Genomic DNA, 18775 nt, shown 5'->3' with positions numbered 1-18775 from the left:
CATACATTAATCATACCAAAGGGGAGAGCCATCTTTGACTGTGAAATAATGTCTAACTTGTTTGCAGTGTTCAAGGGATATTAAGAAATAGTAACAGGAAAGATGTGGCAATTATAAAATCCTATCCACAATTGGTATGGAAAAACAAGTTAATTTATAGAGTTCAAATCTTCTTCAATTTCATTAGCCAAACAACCTGAAATTTAAAGAATTTGCAAAATGAGGCTATAGCAGAAATATGTATATGTATAGAGATAACACAAGTGTATTCACGGAAAACATCCGCTGTATAGTTTGCATGTGTCCATGTGACCTCAGAATCGGACTGATTACCTGGAAGCACTGGGGATGGGATATGGGTGACATATGGGTGATGTTGGAATCGTGGTGGATTGTCATTGACGTCCGTCACAGTGACAAGCACACTGGTGGAGCTGGACAGAGCCTCCGGGGATCCAGCATCACTGGCGACCACTACCAAAGTGTAGTTGTCTTTCGTTTCCCTGTCCAGCAAGGCGCTTGTGATGATCTGTCCTGTGGATGGGTTGATGGTGAACTGTGAGTTGCCACCCATGATGCTGTAACTAAAGCAGAGACAGAGACAACCATATGACTCTTACTGACATACTCTAACATCTTACTGTAATTTAAAAACTAAGGCAGAAGCACAGTGAAATGTTTTTCAAGTAAGACTGAAAAACAACAAAGGAATATGGCTAGAAGATAAATTTTTCAAATTTTATGTGAACATCACATCTTTCTTGTACAATAGCCAATGACCTCAAGGAGATCTCTGCAAGGTTTTTAGGACTTTCAAACCATGCAAGCCCACAGAATAAACCCAGAGCACTTCTGTGTTAAATAAATGAGCCTGAAAGTGTAAATCAGGGCCCTGTTCTTGTGCTGAGAGGTCAGTATCACAAATGAATATTTTAAAAATCAGCCTAAAATTATTTTTCTGCTATATGCCATGATAAATGACAGAAAATCAGTCTCACAGCTTATTCTTTAAAGACAAAACCCTGTGCCTAACACCCGCTAGCTATCAACAACTAGAGAGCTGCCTGTTTACACAGGGCCCTTCCTGGTGGCCCATCCCCTCCTCTGCCATTCCTCATATGGTGGTGTTGCTCTTTTGAGACAGGCATGACATCTTCATGGACAGTTTGATGCTAACCAGATTGGGTACGAGGCAGGATGTTCCACTAAGAACAGCCTCCCCCTGGCTTTGGAGAGTGGAGCCATCTGCATACATTACGGGTGCTGTCTGGGTCCCAGTGGTCGGTGAAGAGAAGCGGCCAACCTGAAGGTTCAGAAACCAACTGCAGCCCCCAAATCTGACACTTGGAGGTAGCAAGAGAATAGGTTTTTAAACATTTTCCTTTTTATACCAACAAGGACGGAGCTTGCTGGAGTTGTGTTTCTATGGCTTGTAACCAAATAAACAAATCCTTAGGAAATGTCTGACAGAAATCACAGGAGAGGAAAAACACCTCGAAGCCAGAGGTGTATGCGTTTAGCCTATAATTCGCAGTTTAAAACAAACGTTTTCACATTGTATTCTGCTAATATAATAATAATAATCAACCATTTGTGAGTTGATATTTAAAGAATATGAATCCTATAAAGTATAACAAAACAGGAAAAGACTAAAGAAGGGATTTAATTGAGTAATGACATCGGTATCAATAAAGTGTTGGTATTTCCTGAGAAATACTTAAATTAAAATTTAAAGTATGTTAAAAATTTTAGCATACTTTTGACACAACCACATATCAGAATCGAGACTGATTGAAAACAGAACTGACTGTGTCTTTTGGAGCCAAAAAGATACTTGGTAAAGTTTAGTCACTGACATATACAGTGAGTGATATCTAGTCCCCTCATCAATCAATCAATCAATCAATAAATCAGTGGTTCATAGATGAAGTCTTTAAAATTAGGAATTGAGGACTTGTAAAATACTCAAGTTATTTATTTATTTATTTAATTTTGGAAGTTTGAAGAAACCTGGATTACGAGAAGTGTGCGATTTTACTTTGGAAACCTCCTTGTTTTGGGGAGGATGTAGAACTTACCAATAATTTAATAAGAAAAAGAAGCCATTCATTCTGCTGTGAGCTTTCTTAACAGCTATGACAACATAGATCACGATTCAATCAAAGATTCATTCCCTCAAACAGTCACAAATTAAAATAAACTTCCACTGATGAAAACACGTGCAAATTTGGATTTGGGTGTTTTGCATACAGCAACGGGATGTGTCAGGAAGGAGCAATGTGCGGAAAGGCGAAGGTGGCCCTGGCCCAGGTTTAGCTAAACAAGAAAGGAACAGGTACCATGAACATGTATGCACTACTTTACGCTGCTGTGCATGCTGCGGTCCATATGGTTGTCTGTTGAAATGTAGTAACAGGTTCAGGTTTTGAAAATTAAAGCATAAATTGTCATATTAATATGTGTTCTTTTTCTAGACTTTGTTAAGTTAAAAAATGCACCAGAAGCGTATTTTGAATGTGAGATTCTGTAATGCCACAGGCATGCAAATTTGTCCTTCTAGGATAAAAGGAGGAAAGGCAGGCAGCTCTGTGAATAGAGGCTGAGACACATGTGCTCAGGTTTGGCTGCCTCTCTTGTTTGAGACTTGGTTCTGTTCTCATTACCCAAGGAGATCTTTTCTGCTTCTGTAATCCAGACCAAATCTGTGTGAGGTTTCAACTTTATTAGACTGGGTCTTGTTCTGTCTTCTGAACAGTTAAACGTCTCAGCTGCTCTTTAAATATCCCCGCATGTTCCCGACTTCTCAGTGTGTACTGAACACTCTTGGGCTATTTACACATCCTGCCATTTAAAACTCAAAACACCCCGGACGGTTTGGTTTTCGTTTAGGATTTTTATAGATGAGGAATCTGAAGAAACTTACAACCTGCAAATGGTAGATCTAGAGTTTTAACTTCCGCCTTTGTAACTTCAACATGCTCTTGTTCCATTACTTAGAATATAAAGAAGGTAAAGTTCAACTGAGGGAACGTAGTGAGAGCGAAAAATGCCACATCAGGTGGCAAAAGCCAGAATGAAGTCTTTCAAGGTGATTCAAGGTAGTATTGGTTACACTGATTTAATTCAAGGAGAACCAACTCATGCATTGCTGTATTTTATCCCAATATCATCACAGACTGTATGCCAAGCTTTTGCAAAATGTGGGATGTGACCATTATGTGAAGATCTTTGTTTTAAATTGTGCCATTAGAATGCGTGGAATACTTTTTGCACAAAAATTTTCTGGACCAATCTGACACTGATCACTATGGTTCAAAGTATAGGATAGCAGTTTTCAATGGATTTTCACACAACACTAGATGAAAACAGCATATCATCTTAACATTTTTATTCTAATGATAAATGAACAGATAGATGGGTGAAGAGATCAATTTTGTGAATATTCAGCTTTATACCAAGAACTTCAACATCTCAGACAAATCCTACTACTGACTGGCAGAATTCTATATGCTATCTTGAGAGGAAGTTTTCTCTATGTGACAGATAATGAATTATCAGATTTTCAGACTATCATGAATAAGACATCTCTTCAAAGTTAATATCAGACATTCACTGGGCACTGCAGGTGACAGGTGAGGGTCAAGCATTTTCCATGGACCACAGCAATATGGATGACAGGTACTGAGAAACTATTCTGAATAGTTGACCTAATTAATTCAATTTATCTGCTAGAGAATCAGTTGTATTATTAGCATAGCTAGTCCACTGATTTAAAAAAGTTGATCTCCAAAAGTGTTAGGTAATTTGCACATACTATGTAATTCATAACAGTGGAGTCAGGATTCAATCCTGTGCAATTTGACTCCAGGATCTGCTCTTACATTAAACTGAAGACTTTGAACTGAATCTCAGGTTATAGATTTGATTATTCTTATTCTTTGGTGTAGGACAAATGAAGGATGGGACACTCACTAGCCTTTTGAGGTTCATAACCAGGGAGAAGTTGTACCTGCCACTCTCAGGGTGGTGCTAAGCACAATGACCCAGGCAGGCACAGAGTCATGACTATGGTCAGAAACTCCCCAGTGCCCCATGACTTGCCTCCAGGAGCCTCTAGGAATTCACTTCTCTAGTGGACCCCAGCCTGCTGGAACACAGTGTGAATGCAGCTGTTCTTCCTTTGACAACGCATGCACATGTCCTCTATGCCCTGGATTTCTTCCTGTGTCTCTGACCAGACCCTTAACTGCTTGGTGACATTTCCTTTGAAATCCACCTTTTTACCTTGGAGAATTCCCGTGACACTCCCCAGCCTCTCTCTCTTTCCCCTGATACACTCTCTCCTAAAGTGTTCTCAATCTGGTTCCCTGGTTTAAATGTCCCTTAGACACTGATGACTCCCAGATCTGCAAAGCTATTCCTTAGCTCCACACTCATGTCTCCAACTTCCTAGCTGTGAATGATTGCTACCTCAAGTTATATTCACATGGAAACTTCCAGAATCCCCCAAATCTCTTTCTCATCAGTCCCACCCACCTCAGTCAATGATGCCCAATCTGCTCTGGGGTTCAAGGCAAGATCTTAGTAAAGACAGCTCTGATTTCTCTCTTTCATTTTACACTGTCAATATCAAATGTATACCCTTAATCTATTGCCCAATCTTCATTTCTCCATCTGGGTGGTGAAATGTCCATCTTGTGTTTGATTCACTGTATTGATTAGTACTGAAATGATCTTGCTTCTTTATAGAGCCCCTCTCTACAGTTCTGCCTTACCCATCCAATATAAATACAGAAATTTTATGTTTTTTTTTTAATTTTTTGGTTTTAAAATATATCCAATAGTTTCCTACCTAAAAATAAGCTTATAATCCTAGTTTTTAACCATGTCCCAGGAGCAATAAAATGGCTGGGATGATCTGGCACCTGCCCATTTCTCCGGCCTGTTTCTCACTCTGATCCAAATACACTGTCCTTCTTAGATAAAACACAAGGCTCAGTTCTGCCACACTGCTGTACTACTACTAACTTAAAGGTCAAGTCCTTACCGAAGCCATCTGCTAGGGTTCAAATGTGTCTTTCAAAAGTCAAAACTTAGCGGCCAATGTGATATTATTGGAGGTGAGGTGTTTGGGAAGTGGTTTGTCAGGAGAGTGGAGCTTTCATGGTGAGTTAATGTCCCTTATAAAAGGAATGGCGCCACCAGGCACAGTGGTGCATTCCTGTAATCCCAAAGGCTTGGGAGGCTGAAACAGGAGGATCAGGAGTTCAAAGCCAGCTTCAGCAACAGTGAGGTGCTAAGCAATTCAGTGAGGCTCTGTCTCTAAATAAAATACAAAATAGGGCTGGGGGTGTGATTCAGGGTCTGAGTGCCCCTGAGTTCAATCCCTGATACAAAAAAAAAAAAGGGCTGGAGCCGACTGTGGAGGCTGAGGCAAGAGGACTGAAAGTTCAAGGCCAGCCTCAGCGGCTTAATGAGGATTTAAACAACTTAGCAAGACCCTGATTCTAAATAAAAAATTAAAAAAGGCTAGGGATGCATCTCCGTGATTATGAGCCCCTAGGTTTAATCCCTGGTGCCAAATAATAATAATAATAATAATAATAAACAATGAAAGGGTTGGACAGAGTAGGCTCACTCCTACTCTTCCTTCAGGGGAGGACCTGGCCTTCATCTCCTCTGGAAGCACAGCGACATGTTAGTGAGGAGGCAGCAGTGAATTCTGCTGCTGTAGATCACCTAGCCTTGCAAGATGGACTAAGGCACCGTCTACAAATCCACGCTCTGTGTCGCTCTCCACTGTGCTGTCCTGCCTCATCTTCAAGCGGTCAACACTGGATGAAATACTCTTCTCTATCTGTGTTTAGCTGCCTACCTCAAAGTATAGAAATCTTTTCTTCTTGGCACTCTTCTTCAAATCAGCAATTCAATAAGTATTTATTATATACTTGTGACCCTCTTACCCACTATACCATCCTTGCCAATAGGGAGAGTCGGTTTCCCAAGATGTTTTTTTTTTGTTGTTGTTGTTACCAGGCATTGAACTGGGGGGCACTTGACCACTGAGCCACACCCCCAGCCCTATTTTGAATTTATTTAGAGTCAGGGCCTCACTGACCTCGCTTTGGCTGAGGCTGGCTTTGAACTCGCCATCTTCCTGCCTCAGTTTCCTGAGCCGCTGGGATTACCCAGCTCCCAAGATGACTTTGTTAAAAGAAAATTAGTAACAAACAAAAAAATGAATAAATAATTGATGAAATCATCACAGTACCACTATTTGTGCCCTGGACTGACAACTGATCTGACCTCCTTCGTCCCTCTGAGCCACTGCTTTCCTTGTGATTTAACCCACTCTAATTGGAACAGTACCAGCCGACAGAGGGGGCATGTGAAAAATGATCTGTGTCTTTGGGACTTCTAGAAAATGTGGGAATCTTCTTCCACACCTTTGTCCTGGGCCGGGAAGAAGGGGATGAAGCTGTATCAACTGGACCTTACAGATCAGCTGTCTCGCCTTCTCTCTGAACAAGGGTCCACACTGCTGTTCTCTGTTACTGTTTGATTACTAAGAATAAGAACTTTGTTATTGTCTTAATCCTCATGGTAGCGATGATTATTCAGCAATAGAAAGCAGGACTAGCTCTATGCATTGGTATGAAATTTCCAGAAAAAATTATATACCCTTAATCCAAAGACTAGTGTTTAATGAGAAAATAACCAAAATTTACAAAGTCCCAGGTACTGACCTTATCACCGCATTTGCTGAAGCATCAGCATCTGAGGCATTTACCAACAGGACATCCGTTCCAGTTGCTGCATCTTCAGGAATTGATATGAAATACATCTTACTGGCAAAAGTGGGGACGTTGTCATTGACGTCATCTACGATGACATTGATTGTTCCCGTTCCCGTCAAGGCAGGGGATCCTAGGAAGACAAGAAAATCAAGTTCAGGGCTAAAAAAAAAAAAAAAAAAAGACAAACAGAATGATTTTGACAACAATTAGACATAACTAGGAGAGAGAATTTAGATAACATCAAAGCAAAATTTCTGAATATGTTAGACAAGCCATAGAGTGGCTTTACGTTTCATCATAAGAAAAATATTTTCTTTGATGACCTAGAATTTGACGTTGTTCCTACTGATTCTGCACGAAAAGCATGTGCCATGTACTTATTCTATTTGAGAGGTGCTGATTCAACAATGTAGAACTCGATAGTATCATTTGCATGCCACAAAAGAGACACTACGAGCAATTTCTGGTTACATTAAAACAGTGAAAATGAGACCTGGAGTAATCCACCGGCTGTTAAAAACTAATGTGGCTGTTAAATACTGCATTCTTATTTGTGCCTCTCCCTGCTACCATCTAAAAATCCAAGGAGCCTCTAAGGTATTTAAATCCCTTTGTTCATACTAATGGGTACTAGTTTATAGAACCATAGAATAAAATAAGCTTTGAATTATATCTCAAAACTGTAATCTTGCACTTATGATTAATGATCTGATGTAGTGGTTGCAATTAATTAACATGATTCACTTTAATTTCTTGTTTTAGTTCTATTATCAGCAGAGTTAAAACCCAACATTTAACAAGAATTTGGAGGCACTATCTGAACTAGAAGATTTAACAAGCTCATTTTGTGGTGAAGATCAGACACCATCTTTGGTTGGAATTTTGTGGGCTGTCCCCATATCTAAACACAGAATCATCTCCTTTGGTTGTGCTTTCAAAACCATTTTTCAAACTTTAACTCTTCCAATAAAAACAAGGAAGATCCATTTAACTGCATTTAAATAAAATAAGTCAGGCCCAAGAGATTCTCCTTTTTGTCTATAAGACATTGCTTTTCCTCCCATAAAGTCATTTCCCTCTATATGAAGTTAAGTCCCACCCATTTTCCTATTCAGAGTACCTTAAGTAAAGCCATCATTCACTCATTCATTCATTCATCTGTAAAATATTTATGTCCATACTAATCAATAGTAGTTTATAGAATTATAGGATAAAATAAGCTTCAACTTATATCTCAAAGCTGCAACTTGATTATCACAGAATGATGTTGAGATTCATAACCTTTGAGTATTATTTTTTCTAATAATCTTGCAATTTACTAATACTTTCTTTAGCACTATTCAACCTTTTTTTTCCCTGTGATTGTAGATTGTAATTCTTGATAGCATAGTACCAATCGGGTTTTATGATCAGGTGTGTAGAAACAAAAATTAAAACACTAGAAAATCATGTAATGCATTGATTTTACTGTTCTACTTTTGTGCTCTGTACAGGAAGCTCAAATTCTATGTGAAATAAAGAACACTTATGGTGGACAGTGTAAGAAGTATGGCATCTCCTGGATATTTCTGCAATTAAATTCAGGTTGCACGCTGGTAATTGTTTGCACTCACACACACACACACATACACATATATACATGTGTGTGTATGCATGTGTATCTTTCTCAGTAAGATACTTTACATACAGCATTTCATGTCATTATCATATTTTGAAATTCATAACTATAGAAATCTTATTTATTAATGTTTGATTTTACATCATAGGAAATGAAATTAACCCTCACTGTATTGGTTACATTTATAATTCACTACAAACTTTAAAAAAATAATGTAATTGCCTTTTCAATAGTCACTTATCATAACTGATGGTAAGATTATCCTAAATATTACTTACACACCCCAAAATAGATAAACACTGAAGAAACATTTCCAAATGAGGCTTTAGAAATCTCATGCAGCATATTAATATCGGTAATTGAGTTCTTAGAGATGCGTGCAAGAAGTGAATATAAATGGTTGCAACTTATCTTTACAGATAATACCTCCGTCATCTTTGTTTTGAAGACAGATTTAGACAGGCAGTCAGTGTAGAAAGGTAAGTCAAGCCAGGTCGGATCTAGGAGGCCAATTTTGAGTGAGTCTGGGAGTTGGAGACTGTCGCCTGAAGGATCTACCTGTCCCTGCTCCCACCTGTTGCCAAGGTGACCTTCCCAGGAATTTCCCCCCTACAGGGAGCTATAAGGTTGTTAAAGTGCCCTTGTCTACTCCACCCTGCCCTTCCCCCTTCTGCTCACCTTTGGCCTCCCACCGAGCATTCCTGGGCCTAGTCCTGTCCAGGAAGGAGAAAGATAAGTGGGGGGAGGGAGGCAGGAGAACAAAGGAGTCCTAGGACATATAAAAAGGGCAGAACACCTCATTTCCTGGGATACCAGGATACAGCTATGGCCCCTTCTCCCTCCTGGGAGAAGTCTATGTTTCCCCTTTTTAAATAAACCCTGCTTCATATGCCTGCCTTGGCGTGCGTCTCCAATGTTCAAACTCCAGCCTGTGGGAAGCAGGACCATCACCCAAAACCAACAGTATCAGTTTTATCTGTGGAACTTGTAACTTCAATGCCACAGACCCACTGAGGAGGGCAGCCCAGATCTGACACCTGGGAGGCACCCTGGAGAGTCCTCCAGCCCACAGCCCCCTGGCATTGCTGACAGCAAAACCAGGCAGGAGGCAGAGAAAGGGCCACCTGGGAGGACTCTGGCTATTCACCAGTTCAAGTCTGTGGGCTTTTGGATCCAAGAGTCTTGGCATAAATTTACAATTTCTCATGAACCCCATATTACCGATAAAATAATTATTCAAGAGCACACTGCTGAAGACCAATGTTTAGCCTAAATTCTTTGAGCATGTATTTGATTACATACAGTTTACAAAATTAAAGTTAATGATCTGAATAGCGTGAGTAGTCCTCCTTCTGGTTGCATATAAAAAAGTAAATGTAGAGAATAGCTAAACATTTGGGCAAAAGAAGCGCTAGAGGAAGGACAGATGCACGTGAGGAATTGAGAGACGGGGTAACTAAATCAAGGTCCCGAGGCAAAGAACAGGGAAGAGGCAGGGCTCTGTGGTCTCTCATGGATACCTTCCCCACCCTCTAAATCTGTCTCCATATGTGAAGCTGAAATAGTGAATAGAATGTACCCCTAAGAGGTAGTGAGGGGAATGGAAACATCAACCAGCACATGACCCAGGCCTTGGATGCTACCTAGCACATAGTTAAAATGCCTTCTCTGTTACTCATTATTGCTCTCATACTTGTTTCAGAAACAACACTAGGAGATTGGCTGTCATATAAAAGCCCTATTTTTAATTTTATGGCTTTCTATATTTATAGCTCTCGGGATGGTTTTTCCCTTCTCAAACCTTTCATCCAAGTCCTATGATAACATTATTGGGGAGAACATTTTGAATCACAATTCATCTTCAGTTTCTTGGTAGCATAGATATGAGACATTCAGTTCTCAAAAATTTCACAGCTTTATGGAAGACTCATTGTATTATTTTCAAATGCAAAACTTTAAACTTACTGTGAGATTTTAAGGAAGATCTGTGTATCTCTGATATGAACACATTGCGTTTTAATCCACACTCTTCAACTTGTTAAGAAACGACCCAGCAACTGCCAAGCAAGGGATTTATCTTTGGTATTTTTAAGTGCCTGGTGACACACAATATGGAAAACCACATAAAATGACTAACTCACTGGTCAGGAGCATGTGATCCCTTTCTTTGTCTGTCAAGCTACATATTGTTGCTGATGCATGTTCTGAGTTAGGAGGAGTCAGGAAAAGAGGATGGTGACACAGAGGACTTTCAGGGAGTCCAGTCTTTTTCCACACCCTCCGGCCACCCCAGCCTCTCACTGGTCGACAAAAGGCATGATGTGAGGACATCATTGCTTGTCAGCTGTAGGCAGAAAAGTGCAAGCAGGGGAGAAAAGTGGGAATGTTACCCGATTTCACAGAAGTATCATTCCTACTCTTCTTGCCAGATGAGGGATGCAAGTCCCCAGTCCTGGGCCACCAAAGACTGTGGGATCTCTTTGTTTGCGCTGGTGAATGATGAAGCCATGTCACTGCCCTTGATTTTCAGTTTGTTTGCTTTTCTTCTTTTTTAATTCTTCCTTTTAACTTTGTGAAGAAATCATCCAGGGTGCTCATGTTTCTGTTTCCCAGAATTTTCCCGGGTGCATCCCATGGGAACTGCCCCATGATGTTTTCTATTTCTTCATCTTCATTCCCTTCAGAGTTTTCTGCTGGCTCCACTGATTCACCTGCCTGCCTAGGGTTGTCTCTTCTTGTTAGGATGCTCACCTTCAATATGTCAAATGTTGAAAGCAATTACTGTCTCTAAACCAATTTATATATAAATTGAAATATGTGTGTGTGTGTATATATAATCACATTCTCATTTGATACCAGATCAGTGAATAAGTATTTCATGAATGTAATACAACATTTAATATACAGATTCTATGAAACAGGTATCACTGTTTAATTTTTTTAAAAGAATTAACCATTTTTAAAAACATTCAGCTATAATGTTAAAAAAGAACCAATTTTGAATTCTTAAAGCATTCTTTTCTAAGCTTTTAAGCTCAGATAAAACTATGCCACTCTATTGCAGATCTTGGAATCTACATTATTAACATTATTATCAATATATTTCTGTCATATCTTCTATTAATCTGTAAACTAGGCAAGAACAGGAATAATTCTGTTTAAAGGATCTTTATAAAATCCTATAATAAATACCATTAGGCCTTGTAGTTGGTCTGTATTAACTTCTTTCGTTTTATACACACGGATCTAGTCTAGCGACCACATCACTGCAAGTTCAAAGAATTGAACACCTCTAGAAATACTCAATTTGAGAATGCAGGCCTTAGCCTTTGACTGGGGTCATAGAACAAGACTGGTGATAAAGGTCAGAATTTTGGAGCTAGGATACTCATAAACAGAAGGTACTGATTAATCCTGAATCCCCTGAGATTCAGAGCAGGAGGAGCCGTGTGCACATGAGTGGATCTGATAATGATGAATTATGTAGGCAGCTGTGTAAGAGGCAAGATTGTTCAGTTCTATCATTTATGGAAACCAGATGCAACCAGAAAGGAGAGAGAGGATGTACCACCAAACCCCTGATGGAGGATAGTGCACCAATAAGAGGAATGGAAGGCACAAATAAACACAAGGTCAAGGTCTCAGAAATTTGTAATTACAGAGATTTGAAGGGTGTCACGGACATTCACATTAGAAGTCAGAAATGCAATTATGATTCAAAAGTCCAGTTACAATTCATAGAAGACAGAAGGAATTTCAATTTTCAATTAGTAAAAATATATGTATTATATAAAGATACATGTGCATACAAGTGTATATATGTATAGATGTATAGATATAAAATAAACATGGGTAAATGTATAAGGATCTTTTTTACATTATAGACATCAAATGCATCTACGTATTTTATATACACTATGGGTATGTAAAGTACATAGATGTGAAAATACTGGTTTAAAATGCCACATGAATGGAACTTTATAAATGGTCCAAAAAACAATCACTTGTGCTTGCGCACACATTCTCTCTCTCTCTCTCTCTCTCTCTCTCTCTCTCTCTCTCTCTCTCTCTCTCTCACACACACACACACACACACACACACACAGACTAGCTACAGGATACTCTTCCCATTGTTCATTATGCCACAGGTAACCCTAGGCATTGTGTGGGTCACATTTTATGCACTTGAATTTGGGAGGTGATTAAACTAGTCCTGCCTTTACCATTGGTGGCTCAATAGGCTTAAATACATCAAAATTAACTTCAAGGAAATTTAAAATAACATCACAAAAAGAAGAAGTTGTAGGTGAATGCTCCATCACCAAACACACACCCACTAAGTGTAAGCGACAAGTCCAAACAACTGATCAAAGGTTAAACTTCATGCAGGTCTCATTTTTGTATTATCCTCTATAAATAAAACATGCTTTCCTGAAACATGAAAAGCTATTGAGCAGAAACAGAATTTTTGCTTAACTGAAATCCATTTCCTTGAATAAAGCTGATTTCATTCGTGACATTAACCACTGGTACATGGATGCCTCAATCACGTATGTTGATTACAGTCAGGTGTGAGCTTCTATTTTCCCATGAAATAAACACATTTTTTTTCTCACAGTAAGTTAAGTATCCACTGAAAATGTACTGAAGTGAAGCCCTTCTGTGTTAACCTTGAAGATTGCATGGTTAGAGTTAAATATGAACCCAGAAAATACATAAAATAAATATGTATAGCATTGTCAATGTTACCAATAGCTCCCTATTTTAAAATTTATTTTATCAAATAATGTATTACTTTCTTATTAGTGCTATAATTGTGTCTAAGTAAGTTATGTATAATCTATAATTACAATTTTATACACACCCCCTTAAGTATCACTTAATGTTTTTCATTAAATCTCCAGGATCTTGTTAAAAGCAGCATATTTCCTCCATGTAATTTGCATACTGTATAGAGACAAGAAAACTAAAAGAAACAATTTAATAGTGATATGAAAATTACAGTGAAATATTGCACAATGCACTTTACATCATGGAATCTCTGCATAAAAATGGCTAAATACTAAATTTTCTGGCATGGCTATTTTACAAGAATACTTTTAAATTATAAAATACCTAAAAAGAGCATGCTACAGGGATACTGCTACATCGATGTTCATAGCAGCACAATTCACAATAGCAAGACTGTGGAACCAACCTAGATGCCCTTCAATAGATGAATGGATAAAAAAATGTGGCATTTATACACAATGGAGTATTACTCTGCATTAAAAAATGACAAAATCATAGAATTTACAGGGAAATGGATGGCATTAGAGCAGATTATGCTAAGTGAAGCTAGCCAATCCCTAAAAAACAAATGCCAAATGTCTTCTTTGATATAAGGAGAGTAACTAAGAACAGAGTAGGGACGAAGAGCAGGAGAAGATGATTAACATTAAACAGGGATGAGAGGTGGGAGGGAAAGGGAGAGAGAAGGGAAATTGCATGGAAATGGAAGGAGACACTCGGAGTTATACAAAAGTACATACAAGAGGAAGTGAGGGGAAAGGGAAAAATAATACAAGGGGGACAAATGAATGTCAGTAGAGGGGGCAGAGAGAGAAGAGGGGAGGGGAGGGGAGGGGAGGGGGGATAGTAGAGGATAGGAAAGGCAGCAGAACACAACAGACACTAGTATGGCAATATGTAAATCAATGGATGTGTAACTGATGTGATTCTGCAATCTGTATATGGGGTAAAAATGGGAGCTCATAACCCACTTGAATCAAAGTGTGAAATATGATATATCAAGAACTATGCAATGTTTTGAACAGCCAACAATAAAAAATAAAAAATAAAAAAACAAATATTAATTATTTTATCCTTATAACATGCACATTGATAAATCACTATTCAGAGGACATTAAAATATATAAATCAACATGGATACAAAAACACTGAACTCAAACTCTGAAATCAACTTCCCTCCTGACTCCTTAGGGCAAACAGAAAATTATAGATTTTATGAAATAACTATAAAAATAGGCTTCAAAATGTTTAAATTTTGACCAGATAAAACTAGAGAACTTTCAGAAAGAAAGAAATTTCTTTATAATGAAATCAGGTCATTTTCTATTATACTTGATGTTTATCTTTTCAGTAGTATGAATTTTTTCTTTGATATTAGAAATAGTATATTGGCATATTGGTTTATTTTCTTTGTGTACTCAGATTTACAGCTTATAGGAAGTGAATGAATGCTAGACTGACATTTTATCGGCTTAATTCTATGGCAATTCTAGCTCTTATTCAACAAAAGTTTGGAACTTATCATTTTTATTTTCCATCTTATGAAAATGAAGTTATATATAGGAAGATTTTTCACTACTAAAAGACTAATTGATTTAAAGAAACTTATTTAGTGACATAATATTTATGTCACTAAGAGACATGAGACAAAGCCTTGATAGAAATCAGAGGAAGTAAAACAACCACCAATTCTCAACCATGAAAACAAAACTCTTGAGATAAAAACTTGCCTTAGACTCAGGTATACAGTAAGTGGAATGCAATTAGTTTCTGTGGTTGAGAAGAACTCCAGCACCATTTAACTTATGGAATCACTGTGGCTTCCATAATCATTTTCAGGCAATTTTCATTATTAAAAATGCTTGTCCTAACACACAAGGCAAACTTCTCATGAAAACAGTTCTAACAAAATATATTCTTTCTGGAACATTTAGAAAATAACTCTTCAGATGTAAAATGTCATAACACAATTCTAACCTCTCCTCTGATTGCAGAGCCATCTGTACTGCAATGACTCCCATCAGCTAAACAATGTGACAGACAGTATTGATTGAAAATATCACCATGTCCTCACTAGGAAAGTACAGAAGGGTGGCTTGTCCTCTTAGCTGTTGACATGCACTTTTGCAAAAAACATCTTGGTTCTTCTCCATCAAAAACTAATTTCCAATCAATCAGCACAGGAATGCGGCTTATTCCCTTTTTCATGGGGTGATAAATACCCTTAATTAGAAATGCTAATAACTCAACTTTTCCCCACAGACAGATTAATTATGTTAACACAGAGACACTTCATAATGGAACTTTTTGGCTAAATCTATAGCCAGAATATCTCTATGTCTCTTTAGCATATTAGACTCTGAACAGTCTAATATATGATGGATATAATTTATGCACAGATTAATCTCCCACCTCATATGAAATGCAAACACCCTCCCCCCAGATGACTGCATTGTCTATGATGCATGTTCCATAATCCAGCATCTTATCTAACATTTGCTTTGCACACTGCACATTATAAAACCCCGTGGGTGCACATTTCTTGGTTTGATAAAGAAAGAGAGTGATCCTGTGGTTTCTGATTTATGAAAAATCCTACTTTATGAAGTTTATAAGCTATTTTAATGATAGATAACCACAAGTTTGATTTTGTTTTTGTTGTTGTTGTTGTACTCTGCACTCCTTTTAATAGGAAAGAAATCCATCCAACAAAGAGAAACTATGACAGACATGGTCTATATAAAAAAGAATATGGCGGACCAGGACGCATGAAACATAAGTCATGTAGCTTAATTTTTATTAATGGGGTTTTGTTTCTTTTTTAAATTTTTAGTCCATAAAATTGGAAGAAGTGTCTAACTGGGCTGTTTAGATTAAATGAGATGATACAGCACAGCTCCTGGTGTGCAGGGGAATTCAGTGTGACAGAACAGCACCTTCTTAATGTCTCTGCCTTCCCAAGATGTATCTGTACTTGACTGTCTTCCTTCAGAACTGCACCTTTTTATCTAACTTTCCACTTGACATTTCCAAAGACGAGGACATTGTATCTTAAAGATAACATGTCAAAAACCAATTCTTGACAATCGCCCTAAAATCTCGACTGTCTTCATCTACAAATTGGCCAGGCCAACTGTTTGGGATTCCTGGGTGGCTTCTCTGGCTTCCTTAATTCCTACACCTCCAGTTCCACCCTTGAGTCCAGTTGGCTCAACTTGTTAACTGGATAAAGTGAGTAAGTTCTTGACACCTGATGGAATTCAGAACACACCACCCTAAAGGGCTACATCTGGGCCTCTTAAAGTCTGAATGGGAAGGGGTTGGGAATGGTGGGTGCAGAAAGGACCCACAGTCCTCTCCTCCCCTGAAGCAGGTCCTAGAAGTGGGTGTCCTCCCCCTTCTCCCTGAAGACACAGCGGCTGGCTGCTCCCCCAGTTCCCTCAGTTTGTCCCCTCTCCACTCCTCTCCAGACCCAGTACAGACACCTGCGGGCGACTTTCCCCTGGTCTCCCTCCCCTTTTGCGTCTCCAGTGTCACTCAGAACTCCTGTTAAACACTCTCCGGTTTTCACTCGCTGATCTCTCTTTGGTCTTGCTAATTTACAGGGTCCCACCGCGGAGCACAGGGAAAGGGAGACTCTTCCACACCACACTCTCAGCTGATTTCAAACACCACCCTCAGGGACTAGCGTAGTGGGCTCTTAGCCACCATCTCTCCTTTCTTCTCGGCCACTGCTCCTGACTCTCTCTTCTCCACAAAACCAGTTATGCTCACACCCCAGAACCCCCCTGTCCAGAGCCCTGGTGAGGCTTCACCTGGGCCTCAGAGGTCACACAGGTGATGCGTCCTGCTCACCTGGGCTGCCAGGGCTCCTCTCCTCCTTGTTCCAGTCCACCCAGAGTCCAGCTGGGTCTTAGATAAAACAAACTCATCCCCACTGCAGGGACTCAGGTCCACACCACACCACTTAGGAATCCCCACACCTCACCCTCCTGACTCTGCACCTCCAGATCCCTCTCTCCAGACTCCTCACGGGCTTCATTTAACTCATTGCCTTTCACGACGTATGCATTATGTTTTGTTTGTTGTCTGTCTTTCTGACTATAATCCGAGCTCTAGCACAAAAGAACTTCTCTTCTCACCAGTGACTAGGATGCCTGAAGATGCTGCTCCCTAAACACTTCCTGACCAATCCGCATCGGCACGCTTGTTATATACTAATAAACCCCACAAAACAGAATGGTCTTATTGGCTATAATTAGAACATACTTACGAGGTATATTAAGTTAGCATCACAATCTGATTGCAATAAACACAAAATGATAACTGGCAGTGATGATTAGCAATCTCATCATCCTCTACCTGAAAAGACTAATAAATTCTCTGTATCTTCTCCTACTTAATCATTTAATTTGAACCATGCCCAAAAGCTACCTTCAAAAGATGGTTATTAAAATTACTGATTCCTGATTTGGCTTCACTTAAGAATGTTTTGAAAATCTTATTTCTTTAGGGAAAGGAAAATAAGCATTGAATATTTTACTCATTAAAGTGTAATGAATAGGTTATGAAAAGAAATAGGTTTTTAAATCACATTTTTTGAACTTGATGTTGAGCCGAGAGTTAGTAGGATATTTTAAGGAGTATCTTGATTTCCCTAAAGTGTGTAATAAACAATGTCCACATGAGCAAGAACTGGGCTGAAATGCAGAAGTCTTGGCACGTTCCTCCTTGGCCTCCACCTGGGACTGTAAACTGTGGCAAACTCTCCTCACCCAGGCTGCCATTCCCTTATCCGGAAAATGAAGCCAGTGGACTGGCTCATCTCCGGGAAGGCTTCTGGCCAAAAAAAATTATCATTTTAAATGAGATTTCTCTAACTTAGAATTTTTTTTTGTACATAGTTCTCTTCATAAATACCTCCACGCTACACCATGAATTAGGACTATAACATCCCAACTGCTGTACCATCGTGTTCTGCTGCCGTCTCACACATGAACTCCGTTCCACAAAACAGTAGGTGCAGCTCTTCATGGTTCACAGGCTTTGGTTTGCCAGGGAGAACAAAAGATTGTCTTAAGTTAAAAACAAATTCCAGAGACCTAGACAATTTCACTTGCATAGATGTATGTGTATATATTAGAATAGCTTATCTAAGCCCCCAAATTTTCACAACAAAATCCAACACAAGCAAACTTCTCCTGCTGTTGATGTGAAGAAGGACAGGCCCTTATATTTAAGCAGCACGAACCCGACCGTCCCGTGGAGGATAACAGCAGAAATACTGAAAAGGTGCCGGGGTACCTGAGAGACTGGGAAGGTTTGAATTGTGCTTTGCTTTGGGAAACCCAGATGGAAAAGAATTGCCAAGTAGTAAAACTTTTCAAAACCATGAAACCACGTTTTGCTTATGCAGATTTTGAATTAGCGTATCTAAGAAAAAGTAAGCAGCTCCTAAACACAGAGTAGCAACAAGACCTGTCTAGATAACAGAGTTGAGCAGGAGCCAGAAGGTTTGGGGGAGAGTCATGAGAATACGGCTCAGGCAGTGTCCTAAGCACTTGGAACT

The 18775-nt window shown here is 39.1% G+C and overlaps 1 protein-coding gene across 1 annotated transcript in view; it reads right to left on the bottom strand.

The window, feature by feature from the left end:
- Fat4 (FAT atypical cadherin 4) overlaps nucleotides 1–18775 on the bottom strand; it is a 153723-nt gene that overhangs the window by 38315 nt on the left and 96633 nt on the right. Inside the window, exons 7-8 of the mRNA XM_046460489.2 lie at nucleotides 6747–6927; nucleotides 334–584 (exon numbers count right to left, since the gene is read on the bottom strand). Coding sequence (XP_046316445.1) covers nucleotides 334–584; nucleotides 6747–6927 — 432 coding nt within the window. The remainder of the gene's footprint in view (nucleotides 1–333; nucleotides 585–6746; nucleotides 6928–18775) is intronic.

Source organism: Marmota monax, unplaced genomic scaffold, assembly GCF_021218885.2.
Source record: "Marmota monax isolate L192 unplaced genomic scaffold, Marmota_monax_Labrador192_F-V1.1 WCK01_AAM20220418_F8-fsc00329, whole genome shotgun sequence".
NCBI classification, from domain to species: Eukaryota; Metazoa; Chordata; class Mammalia; order Rodentia; family Sciuridae; genus Marmota; species Marmota monax.
The sequence above is the reverse complement of the archived record's forward strand: the minus strand, read 5'-3'. Positions and strand labels throughout refer to the sequence as shown.